Source organism: Anser brachyrhynchus (genome assembly GCF_964034855.1).
Source record: "Anser brachyrhynchus genome assembly, chromosome: W".
Taxonomy (NCBI): Eukaryota; Metazoa; Chordata; class Aves; order Anseriformes; family Anatidae; genus Anser; species Anser brachyrhynchus.
The window spans coordinates 23,505,989-23,531,750 of record NC_137704.1 but is presented as its reverse complement, the minus strand read 5'-3'; the positions used below and the strand labels follow the sequence as shown (position 1 = coordinate 23,531,750).

The 25,762-nt window shown below is 45.2% G+C and overlaps 1 protein-coding gene and 1 long non-coding RNA gene across 7 annotated transcripts in view; one reads left to right on the top strand and one right to left on the bottom strand.

Moving 5' to 3' along the window:
- The window catches only part of LOC308184758 (protein FAM219A-like), a 154,510-nt gene that overhangs the window by 62,136 nt on the left and 66,612 nt on the right, over positions 1–25,762 (top strand). The window contains exon 2 of one of the 5 annotated variants that reach the window (XM_080572239.1): positions 24,479–25,726. The exons of the other annotated variants lie outside the window; for them this stretch is intronic. Within the exon in view, the coding sequence (XP_080428365.1) occupies positions 24,479–25,608 (1,130 nt within the window). The 3' untranslated portion in view covers positions 25,609–25,726. Of the gene's footprint in view, positions 1–24,478; positions 25,727–25,762 lie in introns of those variants that run through there. 5 annotated transcript variants of the gene reach the window in all.
- Positions 1,818–24,422, bottom strand: LOC308184843. Of its 2 annotated transcripts, none has more exons than XR_013942942.1 (3): positions 11,787–24,422; positions 6,135–7,314; positions 1,818–2,738 (listed from the first exon to the last, which is right to left on the bottom strand). It is a non-coding gene; the product is annotated as an uncharacterized lncRNA (long non-coding RNA). The 2 variants fall into 2 exon arrangements; XR_013942943.1 differs by lacking the exon at positions 11,787–24,422 and having other exon boundaries at positions 1,819–2,738; positions 6,135–6,835; positions 7,068–9,875.

Genomic DNA, 25,762 nt, shown 5'->3' with positions numbered 1-25,762 from the left:
TCAGTTCTCGGGGTGTCCATTTCTTAAGCATCATTATCGACACATTACCTTTTCTCTCCCAAAGTCATCACAAATTGGGTGCTATTTATTATTCGCCGTACCAACAACGTAAAGCAAGGTATCATACAAGGTATAAACAATAATGTCATTACACCACATAAAAATAAAAATAGCATCCTTTTAACCCATGGTCCACCGGGCAACCACGAAAAGAAATCCCAATCCATACCCTTCCAAGTTTGTACTGGGACGTGGGCTAACTTCCTAATTTCCTTTGTTATCTGTTTAACCACTTTTCCATTATCATCAATTTGTAAACAACAATTAGAATCGTTCAGTTTTCCACACACTCCCCCTTCTTCTGCTAGTAAATAGTCTAAGACCGTTCTATGTTGAAAGATAGCATTCCTCATCTGAGTGGATTGATCAGCCAGAAGATCCAAGGCTGTCGCTGTTTGATTGGTTACAACTTCGAGGATAGCTTGCAACCTAATTATTGGGTTCAAATTATAAATAGGTTCTCGGGCTCCTGATACCAACTCATTCGGGTTCCAGGTAGCTGGCCCATAATGCTGTATGATTCTTTCAGGAGGCCATTCATCCTTTCTCCTCTTTTGGGCACTACCCCCGGCTAAGGAAGTATCAATAGATCGTTTCATTCTGTTCAGGTCATCATATAATCTTATTCCTAAATGATTTCCTTGTGTTTGTGACAATAAAAAGAACAAGGGTCTTATGTACCCCACATAGCATATTCCCGACCAGTTTCCGGGTAGCCTCTTGTAAGCATGTTTGCCACACACCCAATAATGTCCCTTTAGGGCCCACGTCCCGTTTGGAAAAGGACCATCCCATCCCTCTTTACCCTTTGGGGCGTGATAATACAGAGTGTCCTTGTTACCGAGTGGTCCTGTTACAATGTCTGCCCCGTTTGTACTCGTATATGCGCACTTCCAAGCTCCCACGTTGGGTTTCCGCTTACAGTCACAATTCAGTTCTCCTTGGTGGCCTGTCATATTATAAGCTGACCAGAAATGTTTAAAGAACACTCGCCTCCCATTCTCATCCTGCGATCTCCAGCAATAGACCCGCACCACATGCTGTTCCTTAGTGGTGTTATCACGCTGACAGCTCAAGATTTGACCATCGAATTGTCCCCCCTCTTGGGCTCTTGCCACAGTTTCACATCCGGATCCAAAAAATTCTCAATATGAGCATTTCAGCCAAGTCCCATTTCTCAGCTGAACATGTGTGGCGTTCCATTTCCCACTACGTGCTGTACAGTTTATAGGACTACATCCAGGATCGGTACAATCATATCCAGGGGACAGAGTCCAATTGCAAACGCTTTTTCCCACCGCCACTGTTCCTGTTCTGTTCAAGCAGTATACACCCCGAGCTGACGAGTGCAACTGCCATGGACCTCCTTCCTCTTTCCAAAATTGCGTCCCATTATGAACTTCGCTCAAATTCCTGACCCACCACTTGGGTTCGACCGGGCCTGCTACCCAGGGCCAACTTTCAGTTCCCCCCTGGTCCTCCACAAATCCAGCAGTTACTAAGGTTAAAGGCCTTGGCCACTTCCTCCCCCAAAGTGAAAAAGTTATTCCTCCATTCTTGCCCATGGCCCAATTGCCCCTGTAAAAACAATGCCAGGAAGTATATAGCATTTCTTATCCTTTTGTGCTGTCCAATCTTGAGAGTGTGGGAAGCTCCTTCAATCATGGGGTTGGGCCCGCTTTCAGAGCTTGTGTTACCATTCAGCCCTTCGGGGTGATCCAGCTCCTGGAAAAACTAATCACAATTTTATTATGGGTTCAAAAGGTTCTCATGTTATTTTTCTCAGGACAACCTGATCTTAGCGCGGGAGAAGTCCGGTCGAGGCCCTCTCATTCGGCGGTCAATACCCATAGGGGTTGCCTCCCTCAGTAGACCATACACACTGCAGTGGAGGGTCCTACCCCGGTCTTGCCTCCTCCCTTTCCTCCCTTCAGCCTTGTCCTCTTTATCCAGTGCCCTTAATTCATGCAGAACCTCATTGCTGGGATATCAGTTCCTCTTTAGTCTCAGTTTCAGTTCCCCAGGAGTGGACTCAACCTTCCAGGCTTCGGCAGTTATTGGTCCTTTTATTCTGGATGCGTGGGTCCAACCCGTTTCTGCTGTTCTCACAGCTGTTTCAGTAGTAAGTAAAACAAGGTACAGTCCCTCCCATCGGGGGTTCAATGATTCCTCTCTCCAGGTTTTTATTAAGACCTTGTCTCCTGGTTGTATCTTATGAATAGCAAATCCTAAAGGTGGTGTCTGAGTCATCATCCCAATTTCTCTTAGCTCCTGTAATCTCCTTCCAATGGTAATTATGTATTTCTGGATACTATGATCCTCAACTACATTGTTCCCTAGGGGCATCCCTTGAGAATAAGGCATACCATATAACATTTCATATGGTGATAATCCAGTCTCACTGTGTGGTTTAGTTCTTATGTTTAAAAGTGCCAATGGTAAGCATTTCGTCCAGGGCAGCTGTGTCTCCATCATTAACTTAGCCAATTGTTGTTTTATTGTTTGATTCATCCTTTCTACTTTCCCTGAGCTTTGTGGGTGCCACGGAGTGTGGTATTCCCACTGAATACCTTTCAAGGGGTACATCCTTCGAATATTCACGGCTGGCGTATGTTCGATTATTTCCACACAATTGTGTTCCAATGGTCCTTCTTCTGGAACAGTTCCTAGAAATACTGCTGGATATAACAGGTTAGTCGTTTTCAAGGTTATGTCATCTTGTTCAGTTAGTATTGCCTGATATTTCATCATCCGGCTGGGTGATAACCAGTGGCCCCCCTTTTGTTCTAAAATGGTTGTTACCATATGTGGTCCAAAAACTTCAATATGTTTTCCCATTCGAAGGCAAATAATTTTCTACTATCTTTATCAAGAGGTATGCAAAAGAAGGCATCCTTTAAATCTATCACGGTAAACCATTTATATTTCCCTTTCACAGATGTTAACAATGTGTAAGGATTAGCTACTACTGGGTGAATGTCCTTTGTTATTTCATTTATTCCTCTAAGATCTTGTACAAATCTATACTCGCCATTTGGCTTCTTTACTGGAAAAATTGGAGTATTGTATTCCGATTTACATTCTTCCAGAATCTGATATTTGAGAAATTTGTCAATAATTTTCACTATCCCCTGCCTAGCTTCTATCTTAAGTGGATATTTTTTGATTCAAACAGGTTTGGCTCCTTTCTTTAATTCCACCTTTACCGGTTGTGCCAGTTTCGACTTCCCTGGTACATCTGTTTCCCATACTGCTGGTATAACTGCATTTTCTACTTCTCTTGGAATATTAACAAAGGGTTTATCTTTGATCATTGGGATTTGGCCTACTTTGGACTCAGGTACCTTCATTATTAATTCTCCATCCTCAAAGGTTATTGTTGCATCTAAGTTGGCTAATAGATCCCGTCCCAAGAGTGGCATCGGGCATTCTGGTACATACTAAAATTCATGGGTTAGTTCCTTACCCCCAAAACGCAAATCAAGGGGTCGTAAGAATGGCCGTTCCTCCTCCTTCCCTGTGGCTCCAATTATTGTAGTTGTCTTAGTTCCTAATCGTCCTTTTAAACTATTTAACACTGAATATGTTGCTCCTATTACATTTACTGACTAACACAGAGAAAGAAGCTCCCATAACCAACAAAAAATTCAAGCCTCTGTCTTCGTTTCCTAGCTTTATTTCAACTAGTGGACCTGCTAGGGTAGATGCCCCAGGTCCCCGTCATTCCTGACTGTTGTAAGTTTGTCCTGCAGCCTAAGACAATTTCTTTCTGATATCAGGGGCCGATTGCCCTGGAAAGAGGCTAGCCAGTTGCCTCTGTTTGTTTGTTTGTTTGTTTGTTTGTTTTTAAGCCAGGTCCATTTTTTTTTCTCATTGCATTTCAAAGTTGGTCCAAAAATTCAAAAATTCCATAGGGGTTTCTTTTGGACCTTGTTGGAACAGATTCTCATTTCCCAATAGCCAATTTAACCAGATTTTGGTATTTACATAATTTCCGGGGTGATTAGGGTCTCAGTGAGGGGGTCGGTCAGGGGAATGCAATCGTTGACAGTTCCCTGAGCGGTCCCATTGGCAATCTGAGCTCACACAGGAACTCAGGTTGTTTCAAGAGTTAGCTGCTTTTCTGTTTCCAGGACAACTCTCTCGGACCCATCACGGTCCCCCTGCCCCAGAGGGCTCACACCGCGATTTAGAGATCTCAGCCTCGGGTTGAGGCGGAACTATTAACATTCCTACATCCTCTTTCCCTGCTCATTCAGCATCAAACAGCTCTGTTAAATACTACATGCCACACAACCTTTAACACCTTCAACAACCCTTTTAACACTTCCTTTATCTTTCTCCAGCCCGTACTTTTCTAATGCCAACACCAAAGGCTCAGTCAGGGGCCAACTTAATTCCAAACCTTTTCCCTGCAACATGCTGAAACAACATATCACTATACAACATTTCATCCTATTTTCCTTCTCTCCTCAAAAACAACATTAATTGCAAGACACTGTTATAGTCGATTGATCCATAAAGTGGCCATTTAGTTTATATAGTGGCCACCATTGATTGCAATACTTAGTGAAAGTCCTCTTGCTTTCTGTGCCCCCATTTCTAACAATATCCTTCCAATGTGCCAATATGCACCCAAGGAGGCTTTTTTTTTTTTTTTAGGACGTCTTTGTTTTGGATTTTACTCATTTCCTTGATTTCCCATTCCCTTTTATTTATTTATATTAGTTACTGTCCCTTGTTTCAATTTCCACACAAACCTTTTTATTGCAGGTTTTTACTATCTTTTCCTAATCTTCTTCCCAAATGTCCCAATTCTCTGGGATTAAACTCTTCTTTCCACATACAAACTTTACTATTTCAGATTATTAATGAGCCCCGTTCCAATCATAAATCCACAGGACTTCGGAAAAACACCTGAAGCACTCAGCCTTCTGTCTTCTAGACAAACAATAACACCTTTTTCACAAAATTTACATTTCAACAAGACCGAATTTCAAGCCGAATGCCTATTTTTCTCATGCACTTTGTTAGTAAGCCCACACGAAACAAGGAATCACTCCTGTGTATCCATCAATATGGGGGGTTTAAAAGGTATTGAGGCCTAAATAAATTCGCTCTCCCCCTTCTTACCAAATTCCCAGGGCTCAGGCCCGAACCACCAAAGAAGTGACTCTCCGTTCTACCACTTTGATAATGTCAGCCCCTCTCCCCCGATACTTGGGAAACTGACCAAACACCACCGCGAATATACCCAAACTTCTAAACTGTTACTTAGATAATGCTCCCACCTTCCTCCTTGACACAGTCAAAACATTTAAGAACAAAATAGGATTGCAAGATGCACCACCGGGGGTGGATTGTTAGGATATAGAGGTGGTAGGTTATCCAATGACTCCCATTCATCATCTTTTTCTTTTTCCTTTTTTTTTTTTCTTCTTCTTCAAACTTCTTGTCTGCTTTTAGTGTAAATATTGAGGCTGGAAAAGGACGTGAAGTCCTGATCCATAATCCTGCATAATCACTTTCCTCCTGGCTAAAAGGTTCCTTTGAATTAACATGTATATTTAAGGCCTGGCAAACCCAGTCTTCGAAGGATCCGAAAACGGGCCAAAAGACATGTGGTCTTAAAGGCTCCTTTGGCCATTCTATTATACAATACTGGACCATTTTTAATTTACTTTTTTCCTTTTCTGGGGCCCCTATCGTTCCAATTTCTAATCATTATCCCTAATGGACTTTCTGGTGGTATGTCTGGTAATTTGCTCCCTTTTCTCTGGTCCCGGGTCTTCAATTTTGTCTGACCCATCTAGGAATTTTACTGTGGCAATTCCTACAGCCCTTGGTTGCCTTAGTGAGAGTGTCTTGCAGGGGGTTTAGGACCTATCACCCACCCACGAATCCTATAGGAATCGCTTCGGTCCTTCACCGGCCAAGTCCCTCGCGGGAGATTGGAACCGCGGTTAGAAGACCTCCACAATCGCTTCGGAACTACGTTCCGTCTCAGTCACACTCTCACACACACAGGCAACCGAATCCCACCCAACCGAACGGTATACGCCTTAAATACTTACGACTCCGTCGTCTTCGTTCGGATCTTCGCGCGCAGAATTACGGGCAAAATATAGTGCTGCAGCCGGCAAAGGGAGCTCATAAAAAAATCTAAATCTTTGCTTGCCCTTATTCAGGTTCAAGATGGTGTTAGCCCCGACCCGACTCGAACAGGAGCCACCAAATGGTGGGGGCACCCCTCCTAGATCAAGTCAGAATTCAGGAACCAAGACCATCCCGGACGAGCCCCCAATTGTTATAAATGACTGAGTCCCAAATAGGATTACAATCAAAGTTTACAATTTATTAAATGAATAGAGGCAAGCAAACAGCGCTGGGTGCGCCGGGAGTCTCTGCTCCACCAGGACGCACACCCGTTACGTAAGACGGCTGGTTTTTATGCTCCTAGGCTAATACATATTTATTACTACTTCTAGAAGAGGCAGGGTTATTATAATTGGTTTCCCGAATCCAAAGTCCTCCCAGGTGCGCCTGCTTATCAGTCTCTGTTAGTTTCTCGGGGGCCGCTCGGACAGGGAGGCTCATATTCTTCCTCCTTATCTAGTGGTCTCTTGGCCGGCTGTCAGAAGTTACTGCAGGTCCGTGCAAAGTCAGCAGTTTTTCTCTGAAGAAATCCCTTTGTTCTCTTCTCACCTAACCCCAGGCCTCAATGTTAACCCTTCAAATCCCTTAGTGGCACGAATTGCTGGACCATTCCTTACACCTATAATAATTAAGAAATAATAATAAAGAAAAACAATAAAAATCACAAACTAATAAGGATTCTTCTGGTGGGGATTAAATATCCCCCCTCTTCTTTTTCTCCCACTTTCAGGGAGTGTTCCCTGGAAACACCCCAATTCTGTGTAATTCAATCCCTTTTACTCATTAATTCATTAAGAATTCTTCTGAGGAGAAGTTAAAGGTTTACAATAGATAATTTCAACAGTTTTAACCTTAAAAGTCTTTGTTAATGCAGTCTCTCAGGTATCAGGGTTAACTGATGCTTTTACCCAGGAATGAGTCCACCCTTTCTCAGCTCTTCTTACTGTCATCTCAGTCGTCAGGAGCACTTGGAACAGTCCGTCCCACTCAGGTTGCAGTTTCAGTTCTCTCCATGTTCGCATCAGATCCCAGTCTCCTGCTCAGAATGGATGGATCGGGGCTTCCAAGGATGGGGTTTGAGCTAACAGTCCACGGGTCCTGAGAGATGACAAAGAGGATGACAGCCTCAGTATATAGTTCTTAAGAAAAGCATATTTTGTCTCATTTTGAGGTAATTCATTCCCTTTGTCCATGTACAGCAATCCTAATAATATTTTATATGGTGAAACTCCCACATCTTTTCTTGGTGCAGTTTGAATTCGGAGAAGTGCCAAAGGTAAGCACTTTGGGGAAGCTGAGTTTCCAGAACTTAGTCAATTGCTGCTTACTGTCTGATCCTCTCCACCCTTCCAGAAGAGGAAGGATGCCAAGGAGTGTGAAATTTCCACTTAATTCCTAGAGTCCACATTAGCCCTTGCAATATTTCTGACATAAAGTGATTTCCTTGATCAGAGTCAATATTTTCAACAATTCCATACCTGGGAGTTATTTGTTCTAGAATTACTTTAGTTACTATGTTCGCAGTAGCAGGTACTGAAGGGAAAGCTTCCACCCACCCTGACAAATGATCGACCAAGACTAACAAGTATTTAAATCTACCTACTCTAAGGAGTTCTGTAAAATCTACCTGTACATTTTGGAAGCATTGAATTCCTGGTTCTCACCCCTCTTTGGGCTGACTGCGGATACTTTTCCTATTTACCTTTTGACATACTACACAACTCCTGCATACTTGTTCAGCCAGAGTACATATGTATTCCTACACATACATATTTCCATAGCACAGCATCACACGTTGCTTGAATTCCCCAATGACCCTCTTGATGTAAAACAGTTAATATTTGCCTCATTAGCACTTTATTCAGCATTTCTCTCCCATCAGGGAGTATCTGTTTTCCTTTGGATTTCATGACTCCTCATTCCTTAGGAACCTCTTTCTCTTAAAACTCTTTACTCCTTTTTAGTTTTGGGTAGGGGTAGCTCAACAGTTCCCTGAATCCTCTCTGGATTTATTCTTTGTTCTCCCTCAGACACTAGATGCCCTAAATACCTGACTTCTCTTTCTACATATTGTAATTTATTTTCCAATCCTTTCGAGCCCTGCTTTCCCAGAAAGTCGAATAGCTTGTTAGTGGCTTCCTTCACAACTGTTTTCTCCTGTCCTGACAATAAAGGATCATCCACATATTGTAACAGTAACACCTCCTTTGGAGGTTGGAATTGCTCCAAAATTTCTTCTAGAACTTGCCCAAATAAATCGGTGGCCCTGTAAACCCCTGAGGTAAAACTGTCCATCTGTATTGCTGTTTCCACCCCATTTCAGGGTCTTTCCACTCAAAGGCAAATATATCTTTACTCTCAGGGTCTGAGAGCCCTCCATTAATAACACTGTTATTCCAGTCTAACAATTTACTATTTTAATGCTCAATGTCATTATCAAATCCTTTCCCAACAAGTTAGTCCCTGCCTCGGGTGCATACAATAATTGCCCAGTGATCAATCTGTCCCTAGTCTCTACTTGGTATCTGTTGTGGTTTAACACGGCCGGCAGCTAAACACCACACAGCCGTTCGCTCACCCTCCCCCCTCCCTGTCTGGGATGGGGGAGAGAAACGGGAAAGTGAAGCCTGTGAGTTGAGATAAAGACAGTTTATTAAGACAGGAATATAATAATAATAATAATAATGATAATAGTACTACTACTACTGATGTGTACGAAACAAGTGATGCACAATGCAATTGCTCACCACCCGCTGACCGATGCCCAGCCTATCCCCGAGCAGCCGGCCCCCCACCCCGGCCAGCCACCCCTATATATTGTTTAGCATGACGTCAGATGGTATGGAATACCCCTTTGGCCAGTTTGGGTCAGCTGTCCTGGGTCTGTCCCCTCCCAGCTCCTGCTGCACCCCCAGCCTGCTCGCTGGCAGGACAGAGCGAGAAGCCGAAAAGTCCTTGGCCTGGTGTAAACACTGCTCTGCAACAATTAAAACATCAGCATGTTATCAGCGCTCTTCTCATCCTAATCCAAAACATAGCACCTTACCAGCTACTATGAGGAAAATTAACTCTGTCCTAACTGAAAACAGGACAGTGTCCTCAAAAAGTGGCACTGTTATCCCAGCCCCTTCTACCCCCATCACATTTAGGGTTTCATTAGTTAATTTAAGCCCTGATACTTTACAGACCAGTAATGACCTAGCTGTCCCAGTGTATGTGGTTCACATGGCAAGGTTCTGGTAGTGTGTGTGGGGGGGAGGGCTGCGGTGGTAGCCCCTGTGAGAAGATTCCAGCAGCTGCCCCATGTTAGATAAGGGCCAGTTTCAGCTGGCCCCAAAGGGGCCCACCACGGCCCAGAGCCAAGCCATGAGCAATGCAGTTTGTGCCTCTGTGAGAGCACACCCAAGAAAAGGAAAAAAACTGCTGCACAACAGCAGCTGGGAGAGTGAGGAGTGAGAAACCTCCCTGCAGACACCAAGGTCAGTGCAGAGGAGGGGGAGGAGGTGTTCCAGGTGCTGGAGCCTAAGCCCCCTCGCGGCCCACAGAGAGGCCCCTGGTGGAGCAGGCTGCCCCCCCCACAGCCCATGGTGTACCACAGCAGAGCACATCTCCACGCTGCAGCCCGTGGAGAGGAGCCCATGCAGGAGCAGGTGATCGGGGGGGGGGGGTGGGGGGGGGGGGGGGGGGTGGACCCCAGGGGGTTCCAAGCCGGACCAACCTTCTCCTGACGAATAGACCCTGTGGCACAGACCCACACCTGGAGCAGCTCCCAAAGAGCCCGGTTTTCGCTGTCCGTGGAGAAACCCACACAGGACCAGCCCAGGAAGGTCAGCACCCCACAAGAGGGACCCCACACCAGAGCAGGGGGGAGAGTGACCGTGAAGGAGCGGTGGAAATGAAGCACCACGGACTGACGGCAGCCCCCACTGCCAGCCCCCCCGCGCCACTCAGGGCAGGGAAGAGGTGGAAGAGGGTGGATAGGGGAAGGTGCCCCCAGCTTGTTTCTTTGTTTCTCACCGCTCCAGCCTGTCAGCAAGAGGTAATAAATTTTATTAATCTTCCTATGCTGTCTGTTTTACCCGCAATTATAATTTTAGAGTGATCCCCATTGAGGTACACTTGAGGAGCCCTTGAGGTACACTTTTTCATTTATCAGGGAACTAGCTTTCTGAGAAGCCCTGACTCCCCTATTCTGAATTTATAACAGCAATCTCTCCTCCTTCTTTCACTCCGGGTATTCCTATTTGAAGTGGCCGGCTTGGCCACATCTTCTCAAACCTGTCCTTGCTAGGATTTAGGCTGCAACACAGGTAGCTTTCCTTGTCTGCCATTCCTTCGTCTCTCTTCCCCTCCTTTCCAGCCTGGGCCTGACTCCTCCCGAAAGTCCCTCTGTCTCCAACCCTCTGCCTCACTACCCAGTACACTGTGAATACCATTTGTTTCGCTCTCTACTTTTCCTTCTCATCTCCCCTCCTGGCATACACCTTCATACTACCTACATTGTTCACTCCATCCTCCCACCTTCTGGAGCTTTTTCTGTGTATCTGGCCAGGCTTTAACCACAAAATGAACTTTAAAGAGCCCTTGGGCTACCGGGTCCTGAGGAGTCATCCCCGAGTACTTTCTCATTCTGGCCCCGAGTCTCTCATATGATTTCTGTGTTGTGGGTTGTTATTATTGCAGTTAGATAAGCGGATATTTCTGCTCCATCGGAATTACTCTCGGTCCGGGGGGGGTGTTAGTTCTTTCTCATTCTTGCATAGTTCCTGGCAAATCATTCCCCCCCTAAACATTCTTCTCCAGTGAACAACATACTCAAGATTGACATCCCCCCCCCCCCCCCGAATACAAATTAGGCCTTATAAATGGATTTGACTGTACTGCTAGGCCCTCAATTAAAAACTTCCATTTCCTTCTTAAAACTCCTAACCTCTCTGCTGGTAAGGGGGGAGTTCACATAACATATTTGTCCTTGTCCCACTGGAATCTCCCTAAGAGGATACACAGTTAGTGTCAGTACTGTTAGTATCAGGAAAGGCGAAACTCTCAATATCTCTTCTACATTGTTCTAATTCTTGCCGGAGCCTAGAGTGTGTTCCTTCTCCAGGGACAGTGTCAATTGCAGTCCCTGTCTCCCCTCCTGGAGCAGCTGCTGCTGCCTCTGGTGCAATATTAGGATTATAGGGAGCATAACTTGATTCTTCCTCTGAAAAAGGAGTCTTATTGCTTACATATAAATTTAAAGATTGAATTATCATCAGACCCATATTTTGGCCAAAATACTGAAGTTCCTTTTATTGGCTTTTTAGGCCAGACAATTACACAATATCTAACCATTTTTTTTTAATCTTTTCCCCTAGTTTTTGGGTTGTTTGTCCAAATCCTTATCATTCTCCCCAAAGGACTATCTTTAGGAACAATCCCAGGGTCTCCACCCCCACCCTGCTGACTCTTGGAACCCTTAATCCCCAGCTCTTCCTGATGTGCTGCTGTGGACTTTACCACCCACAGGGTACCACGCCTTCACCTAGGATTAGGACAGAGGTGGGGTGTACTGCCGAGCACCTTACCTCACCGTGCTCGGGGTACCGTACACCTAAGGGCCCAAACCCCCGAGACTCTCTTTCACTCGTCTCTCTTTTGCTTCGTCCTTCTCTGGCCACGCCCCTCGCGGGACTACGGAACCTTGCGGATCGGGACTCTACACTCGCTTCGCACTAAAAGTGCGTCTTATGCACACTCCACACAAAAGTCTCCCTGAACCCACCCCAAGGCAAGATACGGTAAAGTTTCCCTTACCTCGGTCCGTGCACGGCTTCCTGGTCTGGGTTATCAGCAGTTATCCCTGTGCCTGTGCTGTGTCAGTGCTGGCCTCCCTTCTCCCCAGACCTTCGCAGAGCCTGTCTTCAGATTAACAGTCTCGTTCCCTTGCCGGCCATCCCGAGACAACCTACCACGACAGGGCCGCTGAAATCAGCGGGGTGCACCTTCCTGTCTGTGGTGGCAAGAACTCTTCGGTAGGCGACAAGATCCCGGACAAGTCCCCAAACTGTGAGAAAAATCTCAAATAATTTTCTTCAGACAGGACCTTCTGTGAAGCTATTTTATTCACGATTGCAATGGTGGGCGTCCTGCCAATTAGGAGCACATTATAGTAAACATATCATTGCCTGCGATTTTTGTTTTTACTGATTTTTTACTGCTTCTCCTGTTTTCCTTAGCTATCCTCCTTATTTTGGGACAGTGGGACCTTCCCCTTATCTGCTTAACATACTCCCCACTGCTATGCCGCACAACCACTTTTGAATATGCAAGGTTAGTGGAATTTTCCACTGCAAAAACACCTTCTATTGCAAAAACACAACTTTGTTTCTCACAGCAATAACCAAGAATAATTACAATGCAGTTGTTATTTTGACAGAAAACTACAGATTTTCATCAAAACCAAGTTCTGCTAAACCATTAGCTGCAAAGGAAAGCGGTTGTTTGCCCTCCTTCAGGATGGTGAACTTTCTATTCCTTACTAGCAATAGATCTGTTTTCACATGTTAGCATTTGACTTGGAGGGACTGAATGGCTCTTAAGGATGGCGTGCTTTGCTCCCGAGCACTACAGGCTGCTATCAGTCACTTCTAGGAGAGATGGGATTGCTGCCAGCAGGGTCTGTACAATTAGGATTAACTGGGGCCATGGAGTGGTGAGAGGAGCATCTCTAGCTGCTCCAGCGGGTAGTAGCTGCCAGCCTAAGGTGGGATGGTGGCTAACAATGCACAGCATTTGTGAGTGCCCCTGAAGTCTACTGATAAATCTATTCACACCTCATATATGAGAAATAGGTACTGGTTTCCATTGTCACCTTGTGTTAAAAGGGCTACTGGGGAATAGCATGCAGACAACTCTTCTGTCCTCACTCCTGCAGCAAAACTCCTTGCTTATGAGCACCCAGGTACCCTGCTGTCCTAGGTTTATTCAGACACTTCCTGCATAACTTCTCTCCTCCCTGTTTCTTATTGTATTGTGAATCACTCTGTGGTCTGTCATGGTTTATTTTTACAGCACAGTGAAAGGTATAATAGGGAACTCATAAACATGCTGGGGGGAAGCCACCTGAAATAGCAAATGTTTCTAATTATGAAGTTAAAGCTTCCTTTCTAAGCTATTGGTTTCTTTATTACACCTTGAACAGCCTGAAAATGTACTTGGCTACAATTAGACTTCCAGATGCAATAGGTGAATTGTAAATGAAACCCATCCAGTGGAAATTTACACTATTAGCCTGGAGCAGTAGCCCTACTCTTTATGGTTTATGGTCCTGCACAGCCTACCCATCCAGTAATGTTCTGTGAGCCCATAAAGTTGAGGACAGTCTCTTAAAAGCAAAACAGTTTAGTTTAAAAATAAAAAATGTCATTATCACCTTCTTTTCTGTTTCATTATTTTTTTAACTTTTTCAGGCTTTTCCACATCAGTCTGGTTTAAATAGAAAATAACTTATCTCTGCCTTACCAAGATACATTAGGCAATGTTCCTGAAAGGGCTACATCTAATTAGTTTCAGTCATGGTTTTGGTACCTGCAGGGTGAAAAAATAATAATAATTTAATTATATATATGTAGATTTCTGTACAGGATTGGATAATAGTAATTGTAATTGAGTCTTTGTGTTCCACCGTTGTGCTTGGATCTTAATCCCTTTCCTTACGCAGAGTTGCACACTGATGGTCCAGGTTTGCTCCATTAACAAACTGCTTTACTGACTGCTAATTTAAGGCTGTGGGGCACATCTTCAGCCATCACCAATTTGTTGCAGTGTTCATGGAGGAACAAGAGTGGTAGTGCCACAGCTGGAACAGGAAGAAATGACCTACTCTTTGCAGCAGAGCTAAAGCTACACAAGAATGGGCAGGGATCAGGGCCACGTGCATCTCTGTTCAAGAGAGCAAGGTACAGTTCAGAGCTGTCTAAAGCTGCCATGTCCTGGCTCCTGAAAAGAAGTCATCAAGCTCACTGAGATTGACATCTGGACCCAGTGGTCTGAATGCAGCCTCTTCTTTATCTGCTTGCTGCACTGGGAGCCAAGGGCATTTCAGATGCCTTTGGAGATGGTTTAAATAAGGTCTACAGTAATCATGTTGGCTGGCTTGAGCACGGGACATTAAAACTGACATCTTGTCCTCCTACGGTTTAGGATTTGATTAGGTGCCAGTTTGCATGAAGCTTGCCATGGTTGTTAGAATAAAAAGAAACAGGAGAGGAGCTTTTACTTGACTAAAAAGAAGAGCTCTATATAAGCAGCTGTTTTGCTGGGGAAGAGGTGGGAGACTCTTCTTCTGCTTCATTTCTCTTCCATCTCTGTTTGCAGGTAAGATATTATTCAGTCTTTCATTATGAGTGGATCCATAGTTTGTTTGGAAAGTATACTTAACAGACAGGGATCGATACCATAATAGAGTTCTCAAATAATCTGTTACAGGATAAAATATGTTAAATGAAATTGCTTGGGTTATAAGATGTAGAATACTTCTGGTGTTTTTTGAGTTAAAGCAATGTGCTTTCTTGTTTTCTTCTGGGAAAGAAGAGGAGTTTGCCAGTGGCATTTACCTTGGTTGTCTTTTTTTTTAATGCAACAAAAAGAAATAGTTTTTTTGACCATCTACTGAAATGAAATACTTGTTATTCCGTTAGCTTTGTACTTTTTTAATTTATGGAGAATGGCTGTGGAATTGTTACACCAACAATGTAAGTGAATGTCTTAACAGATGGTTCTCGTGCTGGCTTGGACAAAAGCAGCCTCTTCCATCCTGATGTGGCATGTTTGTTGTTCTTAAATCCAGTTATCTTGACAGCGCTTGAGTAAGTCTTTGTTGCTTCCTATGCAGTGTAAGGATAGTGTTGCTGCAGTACTTTTGCATTGAAGTGTTGCCCCACCCTTTATTTTTCTTCTAAAATAAAGGAACAAAAGTATTGACTTTCTCCTTAAATCTCAGCTCTGGTGTGACATGTTCAGCTGGAGAAATCAGAATGGAAATGTAAAGTTCCTCCAGCTGGAAATGTTTTTTACAAGGGAGGTACTGTGTGGTACCACTGTGTGGTCAAAGATACGTCAGAACTTGAAACTGTCTTCCCTCCATTGCATCCAGTGAGGAAAGTTTATTAAAAAAAAAAGTGCCTTGGAGCATGTAATTGTTTGCATATGACATGCCAAGCTTGTTCAGGTAACATTTAATCTCCTGTTTCTGAAGCAGGGATGAGTCTTCACATTACAGAGAAGTGTGGACTCTTACTCACCCCCCAGACTTTAGCTGTAGGAGTCTTATGCTTAGAGAGACTACTTTTTTTCAGCTGCGATGTTTTTGTGACAGTTGTCATGACTGTGACATGAGATACACCAACACCCTCCCTTTGCTGTGACAGCAGAACCTGTGAATCAGCACAGCCCAGCTGTGGTGGCTTCGAGGAGCAGCAGCCTGGCTCTGAGGGCCAGCTGATGTGGTAGTGGCTGCAGCACAGAGCTCTGGGCTGCGTGCATGTGCAAGGAGCGGTGTGATCCCAGCCTTGCCACTTCCCTCTGGGGCGTGCAGCAGCTGCTCAGGCTCTGGACTTGTGAGTAGCATGGGCTGAAGGAGATGATCAGATGTGAAGGCAGCCCATGCTGCCAGAAAACCCATTCCTGCCATCTTTCAAGGAAAAAGCAGCGTGCCAGCCTGGGCTGCCAGCTGAGCTGCGCCATCGTAAGTGGTGGAAGAAACACAAAACATACTGCGAGCAAATGTCACAGATCTGTGGGTGAATAACTTGTCAGCCTAGCAGCTGAAGGACGAATGCATTGCATTCGTAGTGAGAGGCTCACCTGAATAGTTGAAATCTTGTTTCAGGTCATTGTTCTGTTCTCTCTTGTGTTCACCTGCCCAGTTAGTTTGTGCTCTCTGTGCAGATGTGATTGGAAAGTGACTTTACCAATCATCTCCAGATAAAAATCTCAAGGAGTCACATTGACTGAAGCAGCAGGAGGTCCTCTTTCTGGTGTGACCCAGTGAGAAACCCTATGAGCTGATTGTCGGTGGGCTGTATTCTTGCCCCACAAAAAAACACCTTCACTGTGATAATCGCCTCCTGTAAATTGTATGGATGGTACAAGACCCAGGCTACTTCTGGAGGCCTTTATGAAATGATGTTCTTCAGGAGAAGCCATATAGTGCAGCTGTTGCTGGGGGTGGAAGGGTATAGAGACAGTGAGGAGTTAAACTGTAATGTGGGCAGAGAGCATTTTCAGCATCCGTGTTGTCATGTGGCCACACTTTTGTGAGATACGTCTTGGCTCTGTAGAAACCACAGTACTAGCTACCAGTCTACTGGGTGTACTTTTTAATTCTGAATTTAAAACATATTATGTTAATACAATGGGATACCCACTGGTGTGATGGAAATAGAGAACAATTACTGAAATTTTTATGCAGGATTAGCAGGAATGTCTTAGTTCAAGGTTCTGGGTGTAGTTGTAAATGAAAATGTGTTTGGCATGGTGTCCTATATAATTAAGATGCCACACATTGTCTCTTTTTGCATGGGTGCATGTGTCACTGTCAGCACCTCAGGATTATCATGGGCATAATGGCAGCAGGCAAGTACCTCCATAATTTTCTTGATGTAAAAGCTGGATCCGAGAACTAGTAGCTCAAACTGGAGTTTAGCCATACACATGTTTTTAGAGACTTAAAAAGCAGTCACAAATTCCCCAAATCCTGCCCCATTATAGTGGGGAAGTAGTTATATTTGAAAAGCCCTTGGAGCAGTTGGAGTAAATGGCCCTAAACTGTACTGTTTGTGCAATTTAATATCCATTTCTGCTCAAAGCAATTCTATGGGGATTTTACATACTGTAAAAGCAGAATAATTTAATTTTGCTGTGTTAAAGTCTGTTAGCTCTCCTGCAAACAGGAAATAGTTCACAGCTTCTTGATAACTCCAAAATGACTGAGGTGGGAAATTCAAGTGAATTATGTTTCCCTGTGTAAGCACAGGTGTATACTCAGTGTTGACTGCATTGCTCTGCTTCAAATATTTGCAAATACTGCAGAAGTAGAAGCATAAGAAATAGGGACAAGGTAGATGGGCACGGATTACGCTATGATTAAACATAATGCAATCTTAATGTCATTCTTAGTATGCAAAATGCACAGCCTAGTGGCTGTGCAAACTGGTTGGCACACAGATCGCAACTAAATTGTTGATCCTCCTGGCACAGATGACCCACACGTGTTGTTCTGGGTGTTTTTTAGACATGACCCTATTTCTGTCTCTGTGACCCTGTTCTGTTGGGCTCAGGCCACCTCATTGTGCTGTCTTCTGGTCACCCCACATCACACCCCTCAATTAAAAGCCAAGGTTCTGCAGGCACTTTACACAAGTTTTTGTCATGATGCTGAATTTCCAGATATGATAGTGATCCTGTAACTTAAATGGAAAACATTGTTGTGGAGGCAAAATAGTGACGAGATGGATTTTTACTTCAATAGTTGTAAAGACAGAGAAGAGTTGAAATGGAAGTGTAGTCAGTTTCAATTGAAGGCCTCCAAGTTTTGTCAGGCTAGAGCACAGGTTACAGGTAGGTTAGAGAGCTGGCTGTTACACAGGAACCAAGGTGTCTCACCCAGTGTCGTGGTTTAACCCGGCCGGCAGCTAAACACCACACAGCCGTTCGCTCACCCTCCCCCTCCCTCTCTGGGATGGGGGAGAGAAACGGGAAAGTGAAGCCTGTGAGTTGAGATAAAGACAGTTTATTAAGACAGGAATATAATAACAACAACAATAACAACAATAATAATAATGATAATAGTACTACTACTAATAATGTGTATGAAACAAGTGATGCACAATGCAATTGCTCACCACCCGCTGACCGATGCCCAGCCTATCCCCGAGCAGCCGGCCCCCCACCCCGGCCAGCCACCCCTATATATTGTTTAGCATGACGTCAGATGGTATGGAATACCCCTTTGGCCAGTTTGGGTCAGCTGTCCTGGGTCTGTCCCCTCCCAGCTCCTGCTGCACCCCCAGCCTGCTCGCTGGCAGGACAGAGCAAGAAGCCGAAAAGTCCTTGGCCTGGTGTAAGCACTGCTCTGCAACAATTAAAACATCAGCATGTTATCAGCGCTCTTCTCATCCTAATCCAAAACATAGCACCCTACCAGCTACTAGGAGGAAAAATTAACTCTGTCCTAACTGAAACCAGGACACCCAGGAATGATTATCTCCATGTGAAACCCCCTTCAAAACTAATGGGCTCCCAGCTATGGACAACGAGCTACTTAAGGGTGAGAATAAAAGGTCTGGGAATAAGGAGAGGGAGATGGTGAGAGCAACAGAGGGTGTGCGAAAGAGCTGTAAAGAGCCAGGGATCCTAAAATCATGTCCTGAGATAGCTGCACTTAGCTTACAGGCTAATCATTATGATTTGTGTCATCGGTACATTATGTGATTATACATCATAGTGGGCCGGGACTCTGCTGCCTCTTCTGAAGGTCATTACGACGCACTTAGGTATCTTGTGTTTGTACAGTGTGCATGCCGGTTTAGATAGGTCTGTGTGCGGTAACATGTGCTGGAGGTATGCCCAGGGGGGAGGCTGCATGTAGATGAGCTTTTTAAAACGTGAGTTTCATCTAAAGCATCCGAAGCTCGCTCTCAGCTATGGTGCTGGGGGCAGGGACCTAATGAGACTGCTTTAATACGGCGCTAACATGCATATTAGGTAACAGTTGGAAATACAGTCTATCTTTCAAGGTTTAAGCAGCACTTTCTGAAAGTGCCTCAATTAACAGCTAATGACAAGCTTTCTTCAGTGCTTCTCTCATTGTCTTGTATAGCCAGATAATGAGAATGATCATCCAGAGAGACTCCAATTTATTTACCACTTTTTATTTTATTGGGAGGCTTCTGGATATTTTAGCCAGTAACATTCCTGATTTGTGCCTCCATAAGTGCCTGAGTTCAGCTTAAATCAATCATTACTCTTAAGATGTGCATTTCAGATAGCTTTTTCCAGCAGCACAGGCATTGCAAACCTTAAGTTAATTCATGAAGCTGATTCTACCCTGCAAAAGATGGAACTAGTATGTAGGGAAAACAGTACCTCTTTCCCTTGTCTGTCATCTTAATGGAATTTAAGATATCTACAAAGGGCTGTTTCAGCTAAATATCTCATGTCCACCAGTATTTGAAAAGAAAATAATGAGCTGAAAGTGTTTCTGCGCCCACCCACATTGTTAATTGAAAGCCATGAAGACAAAGAGGTAGAACCAGGCTCAAGGGACCTTTCTTACATAAAGTTTTTGTGAACCATCTCTCCTGTATCAGGATGTATTTTCTAAGTCATCCTCATGAAGCTAAAAAGACTTTGGTGTTAATAGGAGGTCTTCTTAATGCTTCCCCATGCATTAATTCTATAGGCAACTTACAAATCAAATTGAAACCCTTCCAAAAGATCCCATTCTTGTTTTGTTGACTTGTTTCTAGTCTCCACTTCTCCATACAAAGCAAAAGAAGCAGACGCAAGTGTGGACTTAGCCTCAATATCTACAACTGAGAAAGTACCTTAGGGGAAGATACTAAGGCAAATTGTGCATTTTTTATTATCTTTTTAAGCTCATGTGTTGCTCTTAATTGTGAGCTCCTTATATAAATGAGACTCACAGGGAGCAGAAATTGTCAGATGTGACAGATTGGTAGAGAGGCGACTCTTTACATTGATCAGGGATGTGTGACATAATTGACACGTTGGGGAGCGCTGTCTGAATTACAGTAGTTTGGATGATAATGAGAAAGGAGTAAGTTCCTGAGAAAATTAAATGAGCAAAGAGCATGAAGCCGTTTGCAAGGCAATTCTGGAAAAAACATTTTGCTGGAAAAAGAAGATTACAAGAAAAAGAAACAAGCATGTATACTGAACCCAACCTTTAAAATGTCTGGGGAACAATGCGGCTTGCAAGACTTTTGATTTGTTTATGTAATTTTCTGCTTAATATCAAGTTCTCGCAGGAAGGAACCACTTTTCAGGACTGTAACGTAGTCCTGGAACTGCAGCTTCTGACCATTTTCCTTCCCCTGCAGTGTAGTTGGAAGTGTAATATTGGTACTCACTGCTTTCTGGTGTGTGCTATCAAGTGGATTCGGTAGAAATGCATTTATGAAAATGCTCTTGTCTCAGAGGCAAAACCGGGGGGAGGACACAGCTCTCCTGCTCTTGTGTTGAACAGCTTCACCTCTCTGGATCTCAGCTTGCCCAGGTATAAAATGGGGATAATGATTCAGACACCTCTCACAAAAACGCTTTGAAAGATGAAAAGGAGGATAGCTGAGACATGGGAAAGAACTCAGCATCACTGCTGGGAACTCGAATTAAGCTATCTAGGTTTCGTGGCAACAAAAACAAAAAGGCAAACAAAAGTTCAGGGAGCAGAGAGTAGACAAGATACTGTGAAGCCGTTCTAGATCAGTAGTACGGTGCCTGGGACATTGCATGTGTTTCTGATCACCCACCTTGAGAAAGACGTTGTAGAACCATAAAGAGATGGTAACAAGAAAGAGACAGTGAAAATAGTGGAATTGTTTCTTCTTCGGGAAATAAATAAAAGGATGCATACTAAGAGGAGGGAAATAGTCAAGGAGGTAGAAAAAAGAGACAAGGTTTTTGTGGGTACCCAGACTGCTACTCCAAAACAGAACTTAGAACAACACAGATCCCAAAGCTGAGTTATAGTGGGGTGAGGGGGAGAGGCTGGGATGTGAACCCATTCCTATGGCTTATGGACCCACTGGCACAGGCTTCACTTGACAGAAAGGGATAGTCAATGTCTAAGGAGAATGCCCAGAGCTACTTACAAACTGCCACGTTAAGCCTCCTCCCTGATACGGACCTTATGCACTATGAATAGTTTAGAAACAAGACCATTTCTCTGTTCAGATGGACAGGATTCGCTCTGTTCACAAGCAAGGCTTTCTGGATTTTGCTGTAGTCTCATTGTGCCTACCTGGCTGTCTAGGTGTTCACAGCAGGTCAAAATACCCCTAAGTCAGTCATTTTGTGGGCTGTTCTGTGGTGTTTGGCCGGACATGGTGCTTGAGCACTTCACGAAGTCTTTGTTTATCTTTGCAGCGCTCCTGCCTGGTGAGGGGGTGGTTTAAAAAGCCCGCAAGATCCCCCAGCCCTTTCAAAATCCCATCCCTCTCTCTTATGATTTTGTGACTAGATGGATAAGGGCTTGAAACAGACAGTAATTCAGGCCAGAACATCATTTGGGGTTTTTGGTGCAGCACACCTCTTGCCTGATGATTATTTTATCATCCTGATTCATAGCTTTTCTCCTATTCACAGCACATCTGCCGCTCACTTTGGTAGCAGTTGCAAGCAGCACTCAGCAAATTGCACTACAGGGCTATGAGCCAGGAACCCAGGAAAGGAGAGAGACCTTATTAGTGATCCTTTGTGGGAAATCTGGTTTAAGAGGCTTGGCACACTTCACGTAAGAGCTCAAGAGTAAAGGTCCCAGTTCCCTAGGACAGCCCTGGGTTGTATAACCACGAGATCATCTTTCCTCCTGTGCACTGTTTCCCTGCTCCCTACGTGACTTGCAGCTTCTGCAAGAAATCATGTACTTGGGCTTCTCTTCCCTGGTTGCTTAACCCTGGTTCATCTCCAGCATAGGTCTGTCCTGTCCCCTGAATTACCAAGGAAAAGAGGTTACGTGAGTATGTCATTAAAGACTGTTTTATAGCACATAGGTTGCAAGGACTCAAATTAGGCTGCAGCCGCTGTATTTTGGAGCTTGGATAACCAGCCCTGCTGGTTTGGGGTTTTTTTCTTGTAATGTCAGTTCCCTGCAGTTTTAACAGAGGAAAATGGGCTATAAAGGAAGTCCAGCATGACCTGGCACAGCAGCATCAGCATGGATCAAGGCTGTCTGAGTGCTCAGCTCTGTGCCACTAGCCCTAGCTAAGCTCAGGCCACAGGGACAGCAAGGTTACTAAATCCTGCTGATTTCTCGTCAGTGCAGGAGGGCTTTTAGAGCTTAATACAGCTGGGGAAGTAACAGCAATGGTACACTCACCATCCCCGTCCTGTCTCTTCATTGTCTTCTTGGACCTGTCCAGGAACATCCTTCAGCCCCTCCTAGCTAGCCACCCCATCCACTTCCCCCATCCCTATCCATCTTGAGTCCTACCAGCAGACTCTGCCTCCCCTCCTTCCTCAGCCCCCTGCCCTCATCACCCTGAGGCTGCGATTGCTGAGGGGCTATCACTTAGCAGGGAGGGCTGAAGGTGACAAAATAGATTCCCAGCACCCCAACAAAAAAATTGTATTTGTGTTTATTAAATTATATATTGATTTTTTTAAAAAAAAACAAATGAGGTTGAGAAGTACCTGGAGTGCAAAATTTTGGCCCAGAGAATAGGCATTTGGCAAATGAAAAAAAAAAAAACAGCAAACAGTGAACTGTCAAAATGGAAAGATTTGGGCAGTCACGCTAAGCAAGCAAAGCCCTGCGTGTCTCTCAGCAGCCTGCCTTCCAGCAAGCCTCTGGGAGCCCCTGTGCAGGGCTTTGGGGCTGCTCCATGTCTCCGTGGCAGAAGGAGCAGCAGCCCAGAGGGAGCCAAGCAGCAGGGACCGGTGAGCGTGTGTCTGAGCTCATCCCAGGAGCACTGATGGCAGCAGCCACCCTTTCATCTCCCTTCCCAGCTCAAGGGCTTCCCCCCGGCGCTGGGGGAAGGGGGTCTGGTTTGGCTTTTTGTGCGTGCGAGGAGCTTCCTTGACCTCCTGGTCCCACCTCGCGCGGTGTTTCCTCTGCAATCTGCTGCATCGCCTCGGAGGGGGCCAGGGACAGATGGCTTGATTTAGGCTGATAAAGGGGCTGCCTTCAAAGGAGAAGCGAGGCGGAAGCTGTCTGGCCTGATATCTCTTTCTGGCGCTGTCAACGGGAGGCCGAGGAGACAAGCTGGGGCCGGATGGAGACCAGCTCCATTGCAGGGAACGTGGAGAGAAACAAATCTCCCCTTAAAAACGCTCTCCTCACGCTGTTAAATGGTGTCTGCTTGCCTTTATTTCAAACAGCTCCTGCCAAGCTGGGTTTACCTCAGTATTTGAGGCATGCTCTGGTCCTCGCTGAGGCTGCTGCGCTGTGTGAAAGATAACAGCGCTAAATATCTTCCCTTGCTCTCAAGGGACAGCCGGGGATGTGGCTGGCATTTTGCGTGCCACCAGCGCGAAGCTGAACGTGGTTAAACCCTAACCATGCTTGTCACTTCCCATCCACAGCCTCTGACAGCGCTGCGGCTGTCGAGCAACTCGCTGAGGCCTACCCCTGCTGCGGTGTCGGGCTGGCGTGCTGTCCCGGCCCTCTGCAGCCAGCAAACTGCAGTCCTGCAATAACCAGGGAAACGCAAGCCAGCCCAGTGCCACTGGCTTCAGTAGTGGAGGAGATGAGAGTTTCCCCTTCTTGGAATAAAAATAGGTTTTTCTTCAGAGATCTTAATTTTGTACTTTTTTTTTTTTTCAGGAATGGGAGGGAAAGAAGTGTCTCTGCCCTTTGGAGGCAGAATAATTTATGAGCTGTGTTCATAAAAGTCAGCAATTTCCCTTTAAGTCGGCTCCTGTGCCTTCGTCTCGGCTTCCCAGATTAGTCACATAACGAGATATTTCTAATACAAACGTGTCAGGGGAGAGCCGAGCCAAACAGCGCTTTATCAGAGGAGAACCCGTATCCTCCGGCTGCTAATTAGTCACAGAGACACAGGTGTGGAGGTGAGGTGGACTCTTATTTTAGAAGCCTGTCCTGGTTCCAGTTAGGACAGAGTTAATTTTCCCTCCTAGTAGCTGGTAGGGTGCTATGTTTTGGATTAGGATGAGAAGAGCGCTGATAACATGCTGATGTTTTAATTGTTGCAGAGCAGTGTTTACACCAGGCCAAGGACTTTTCGGCTTCTCGCTCTGTCCTGCCAGCGAGCAGGCTGGGGGTGCAGCAGGAGCTGGGAGGGGACAGACCCAGGACAGCTGACCCAAACTGGCCAAAGGGGTATTCCATACCATCTGACGTCATGCTAAACAATATATAGGGGTGGCTGGCCGGGGTGGGGGGCCGGCTGCTCGGGGATAGGCTGGGCGTCGGTCAGCGGGTGGTGAGCAATTGCATTGTGCATCACTTGTTTTCTTACACATTATTATTGTTAATACTATTATCATTATCACTATTATTATTATTATTGTTCAGGCTCAGGTCGTTTAGAACGCAGACAGTCTTCTGCTAAGTCTGGGCATAGTGAAGACGAGGCTGGGCCATCAAAGGTGCAGGAGACTGAAGATGAGGATGAGGATGTCGAAAAATCAACAGTAACTACCCGGACTCTATACCAGCGTGAGCTACGAGATGTGCGAAAAGATTTTGGTCGCTGTATAGGCGAGCAGCTTGTCACCTGGCTGCTCCGGTGCTGGGACACGGGAGCCAATTATGTGGAATTAGAGGGCAAGGAAGCCAGGCGGCTGGGATCCCTTGCTAGGGACGCATGCATTGACAAAGCAATTGGAGATGGAGCACGATCTCGCAGCCTCTGGAGGCGTCTCCTGTCAGCTGTGCAGGAAAGGTATCCCTTCAAGGAAGAACTTGTATGTCTACCAGGCAAATGGACCACCATGGAGAAGGGAATTCAGTACCTGAGGGAATTGGCCGTACGGGAAGTAATTTATAAGGACCTAGACGACGCACAAACATCCGCAGATCCAGATGCAGTCCGGTGTACACTACCCATGTGGCGGAAGTTTGTACAGAGTGCACCATCATCATATGCCAGCTCATTGGCAATACTAGCCTGGAAAGCGGAGGAGAATCCCACAGTGAATGAAGTGACTGAAATACTCCGGCAGTACGAAGGAAATCTCTCCTCTTCCCTACAGGCCTGTGTCTCAGCTGTGGAGAAACTCTCTGAAGAGGTCCACCAACTTAAAGAGAATTTATCTTCCCCTCCACCTGAACGAACCAGTGTCCACCAGCTAAAAGAGAATGCTTTGGAGAAACTTTCTGAAAAGATCCACCAACTTGAAGAGAGATTATTTTCCTCCCCACCTGTACAAACCACTGTCTCAGCTATTAGGGGTAAACGTTCATCTATGCAAGGAAGACAATATGGTGGGCACACACACCGCGCCACCCTGTGGTTTTACCTACGTGACCATGGACAGGACATGAGAAAATGGGATGGAAAATCTACTGCGACCCTAGAGGCACGGGTACGTGAATTGCAAAGGAAAACAAGTGGGAAAAAGGGATTCTCTGAAAAGTTTGCTGCTCCAACTTCCAGCAGGCAGTCCTTTAGACACAGAAACGAAGATTCTGACCAGGACTAGAGGGGCCCTGCCTCCAGCCAGGGGGAGGAAAGGGACAATCGAGTTTATTGGACTGTGTGGATTCGATGGCCTGGCACGTCAGACGCACAGAAGTATAAGGCTTTGGTAGACACCGGTGCACAGTGTACTGTAATGCCATCAAGCTATAAAGGGC